Source organism: Triticum aestivum, chromosome 1D, assembly GCF_018294505.1.
Source record: "Triticum aestivum cultivar Chinese Spring chromosome 1D, IWGSC CS RefSeq v2.1, whole genome shotgun sequence".
NCBI lineage: Eukaryota > Viridiplantae > Streptophyta > Magnoliopsida > Poales > Poaceae > Triticum > Triticum aestivum.
In genome coordinates this window covers 226,047,488-226,052,038 of record NC_057796.1, presented here as the reverse complement: position 1 = coordinate 226,052,038, position 4,551 = coordinate 226,047,488, and the positions used below count along the sequence as shown (strand labels likewise).

The 4,551-nt window shown below is 48.1% G+C and overlaps 1 protein-coding gene across 1 annotated transcript; it reads left to right on the top strand.

Moving 5' to 3' along the window:
- Positions 1-1,519: 1,519 nt before the first annotated feature.
- On the top strand, positions 1,520-4,004 carry LOC123167700 (zinc finger RNA-binding protein). Its single transcript, XM_044585558.1, has 3 exons — positions 1,520-1,847; positions 1,968-2,138; positions 3,084-4,004. The coding sequence occupies exons 1-3, from the start codon at positions 1,791-1,793 to the stop codon at positions 3,819-3,821; spliced, it is 966 nt and encodes a 321-aa protein (XP_044441493.1). The 5' UTR covers positions 1,520-1,790; the 3' UTR covers positions 3,822-4,004.
- Positions 4,005-4,551: the final 547 nt, after the last annotated feature.

The window sequence follows — 4,551 nt, the reverse complement described above, 5'->3', positions numbered from 1 at the left end:
AATTACATAGCGCTTGCATTTCATACAATAATTAAGAGAAAACCCTAAGGCTCCCGCCAGTTGTTGATATTACAAAACATGATCATCTCATACAACAACGTATATCACATCACGTCTTGACCATATCACATCACAACATGCCCTGCAAAAACAAGTTAGACGTCCTCTACTTTGTTGTTGCAAGTTTTACGTGGCTGCTACAGGCTTCTACCAAGAACCGTTCTTAACTACGCAAAAACCACAACGGTGATTATCAAGTTTGCTGTTTTAACCTTCTTCAAGTACCGGTTGTAGTCAAATTCAATTCAACTAAAGTAGGAGAAACAGACACCCGCCAGCCACCTTTATGCAAAACAAGTTGCATGTCAGTCGGTGGAACCGGTCTCATGTGCGTGGACATGTAAGGTTGGTCTGGGCCGCTTCATCCCACAATGCCGTCGAATCAAAATAACACGTTGGTGGTAAGCAGTATGACCATCACCGCCCACAACTCCTTTGTGTTCTACTCGTGCATATCATCTACGTATAGACCTGGCTCAGATGCCACTGTTGGGGAACGTTGCATCGAAAACATAAAAAGTTCTACACACACGCAAGATCTATCCATGGAGATGCATAGCTACGAGAGGGGGAGAGCATCTACATACCCTTGTAGATTGTTAAGCGGAAGCGTTTATCACGTGGTTGATGTAGTCATACTCTTCGCAATCCGATCATGATCCAACCGATCTAGTGCCGAACGGACGACACCTCCGAGTTTAGCACACGTGCGACTCGATGATGTCTCCTCCTTCTTGATCCAGCAAGAGGGAGAGGAGAAGTAGATGGGATCACAACCAACACGAGGGCGTAGTGGTGATGGTGGTGGTGGAGCACCGACAGCGCTTCTCTAAGAGTCGCCGGGACAAGGCAGTGGAACTACGAAGTAACGGGAGAGAGAGGGGCGCCAAGGGCTTGGTGTGTCCTCTTGGGGTGCCCCTCTCCTCTATATATAGGTGGAGGGGCATGGGAAACAGCCCCTCCAAGCCCTAGGGCGCCTCTAAGGGGGAGAGGACTTGGACTCCAAGTCCAATCCTATTCCTACTAGGACTCCTTTTTTTTTGCCTTCCCTAGCCACATGGGCTTTTGAGGACTTGGTGAGCCTAGCCCAATAAGGCCAGAGCACCTCCCCGCAGCCCATGCTAGCCCTTGGGTCGTGGTGGACTCACTTGTGGACTTCGCGGGCTTCAGTTATATGGAGCCGGGGAGTGTTCTCCTTATTGATTAAAAAAGATAAGTTGGACCTTTACAGAAGACCCGTCTATTTGCCACGCTGTCACCTCGGAGGCGGTCAACAAGTCAAAGTATATGCCACATCAGCAGAATACAACGTACTCCCTCCATAAACTATAGTAATATAAGAGCGTTTAGATCACTATGCGAGAAAAAGACCATAAATCGGGCATTCTTGAATATATTGAGCAAAGTGACCGTCACTGAATTAACCTCGTGATCTGAGTGCGGCATCTCATCTTTTAGATCTTTTGGGGAGCTTGTAATTAAGGCCAGGTGAACCAACCAACTCTCGATGATCCCCTTTCGCTTTCTCCATTAATTTTTCAATCCATTCGCTCCCACTCAACCATATTCATTCGGACTGACCTTCCCATCACTGCTAGCTCCACTTCCACTTTGAGTCGCCGATATAGTTAGTTCCTCCATTGCCGATCGATCAGGCTATCAAAGAGGAAGACGAAGCGGCCGTCGACGTCCCTGCATCACGTCGGGTTCACGGCGACCAAGAAGACTCCATGGACATCCGGATGAACGCTACCCAGCGCAGCAGGCTTCAGATCAAAGCTCCTACGGTGAGTAGCAGTGTCAAATCATAATCCCTTTCTGCTTTCAAACTCTCCTCCTCACTGCTCCACGTCCTTTTTGAGTTCCTGAACTGAAATGCTTTGTTTCCTGCAATGCCGATTCGTCAGGTCCTCAAAGCACACAATGTCGATGTTGCTCGACCATGCCAGGTCCACAGCGACCAAGAAGAAGACTACACGGCCGCGGACATCACCCTGGACAACGCTATCGAGCGCCAAAAGCTTCGGATCAGGGCTCGCCGCGCTTCCGGCGGCGCAGATCACCAGGCTCCTCTACCAGTGAGTCACAAATCGTCGTCACTTTCTCTTCTGCTTTAGCATTTTTTTTGTTTCAGAGGTACTTTAGCATGTTTTGAAACTGGCACATTGTATAATTGTGTTCTCTGCACGGTAAGGAAGGCCAGCTTGGTGATTGTTCAGAAGTTCTTTTTTGCTTACTTGTTTCTCTGCTGCACATAGTTGTTGGTTTGCCAAATAAAAAATTATTCTCGTTCTAGGATGGTACAGTATTTGTCAGGAAAATGCATTTGTTGAGCTCCGGAAGTACACAATTTTAGCCTAGTCTTTTCATCCCCAAAATCAACAATTGATATGGATTTTTTTTTCTGTCTTTGCATGATTTTTTTGTCGCAATTAAGTGTTCACAAACAGTGTGAAGAAAACAAGTTTTCCCAACAATGCTATCCTTGTTGCTTGAAATACTGGAACAAAAATTTCTGAATAACGCAAACTTCTGCACATTTCGGAGACATAGTTGAGAGGGGATGATAGAACTACCTCTAGGCATCGGTGCTTTCTGATTGAAACAGCCACTGTATGAAAGATAGTTCTATTTAAAACAGCCACTGTATGAAAGATAGTTCTATTTATTTCAAAGAAAGCCACAGTTCGTAATTCTACTGCATCTATTCCATTGATGGCTAGTTGAGATCCTGTTAATTTCCTCTTTAATCTAGTGATGTTTAATGATAAGTTCGTCATTAAAACACAAGGTAGGTGGAAATTTTGTGGTTAGAAAACTACTACACTTGACATGTATAAACTCCTGTTTGTATACATCACATTTCCTGCTACGTAAATTTGGTTTCAGAAGAAGAATTACTCCAGTAAATTTCCTGCTACACTTGGTCTGTGCTCTCAAGATTCCTATGAATGGTCTCGTTATTTACCTGCATCGGTTGTACAGTTGCATGCCAGTGATCATGTTTTCTTTTCCCTCTTCAGGTACAGAATCCAGCATCACTTCCTCCAGCTGCGCCTGCGCATCGCGCAGGGACAAAGAGGCAAGCAACCTGGCCACCTCCTGCTGTCTCCGGCGTTCGACAGCTGCCGCAGAACCAGTTCCAGGCGCTGGCACCGGCGAGGCAGCAATACCAGGAGCAGCAACCGCAGATGCAGTACGTGGCAGCGCCGGCGCAGGCACAGCAACCGCGGGCGCCGCCAGCGCAGGCGCTCCCACTCCAGAAGCAGAGGCCACTGCCGCACGCTACGCCAACGGCCGCCAGAACGCCGCCTCCGCAGGTGACTACCAGCTCCAAGCCGCCGCTTCACCCAAGGTCCCCAGCCAACCCGGCGGCAGGCAACACGACCTCCATCGTTTGCCGCGTCTGCGGTGTGCGGTGCATGACGGCGTTCAACCTCAGGCAGCACGAGGAGGGGAGGAAGCACCGGAACAAGGTGGCCAACGCCGCCGGTGAGGTAAACGTGCGGTGCGAGATGTGCGACGTGGTCCTCTCAGGCAAGCTCAACGTCCAGGAGCACTACGCCGGCAAGCACCACCTCCATCGGGTCTTCGTCTCCGGTGCCAGTGGCACCGCCGGTGAGATAAACGTGCGTTGCGAGATCTGCGACGTGCTCATCTCAGGTGAGCTCAACGTCCAGGAGCACTACGCCGGCAAGCACCATCTCCGTCGGGTCTTCCTCTCCGGTGCCAGTGGCACCTCCGGCAACCCAGCAACCTGACATGGCCATTCTGCTAGTACCAGCTAACAACTTGCCTTTCGACTTGATTATCCAGTGGTTTTTTAACATTAAACTGTCCTGTAAGTGTGCATACATTACTGCATTCACAGTGTCAGTCTGACTGCTAAATTCGTCATTTGAATACTGTAACGGATTATATTTGTACCTTTTTATTGTGTGCGATTATGTTTTACTTGGATTTGCCTTGATGATTTTTCTTAGTTGTATTATTTATTTACTTTTTGAAAAGGGGAGTACACGGCCTCTGCATGACAATATGCTCGTTCTCGTGCAATTCATTTTGTGGACGATCCATGGAGCGCCGCTAAGTGATCAGGAAGGTATCCTTAAGGCGGTTGGTGAGCATTTCTCAGGAGTCCTAGGAACTCCAAGCGAAATTTCATCCGCTTTCTGTTGGGACTTCCTCAATATCAATCTGGCAAATGTCCAAGAGCTTGATCAAAACTTCACAATGGAGGAAATAAAAGAGGCAATTTGGGGCATGCCAACTGACAAAGCGCCCGGTCCGGATGGCTTCTCGGGTGCATTCTATCGTGCTTGCTGGGATATCATTAAGGAGCATCTGCTCCTTGTCTTCCAGAGGCTGTTTAATCTTAATGCTCGGTCACTGCACAAAATCAATGATGCATTAATTGTGCTGATCCCAAAGAAAAAGGATCTAGTGGGGATTGGAGACTACCGCTCAATCAGTCTAATACACAGCCTTATG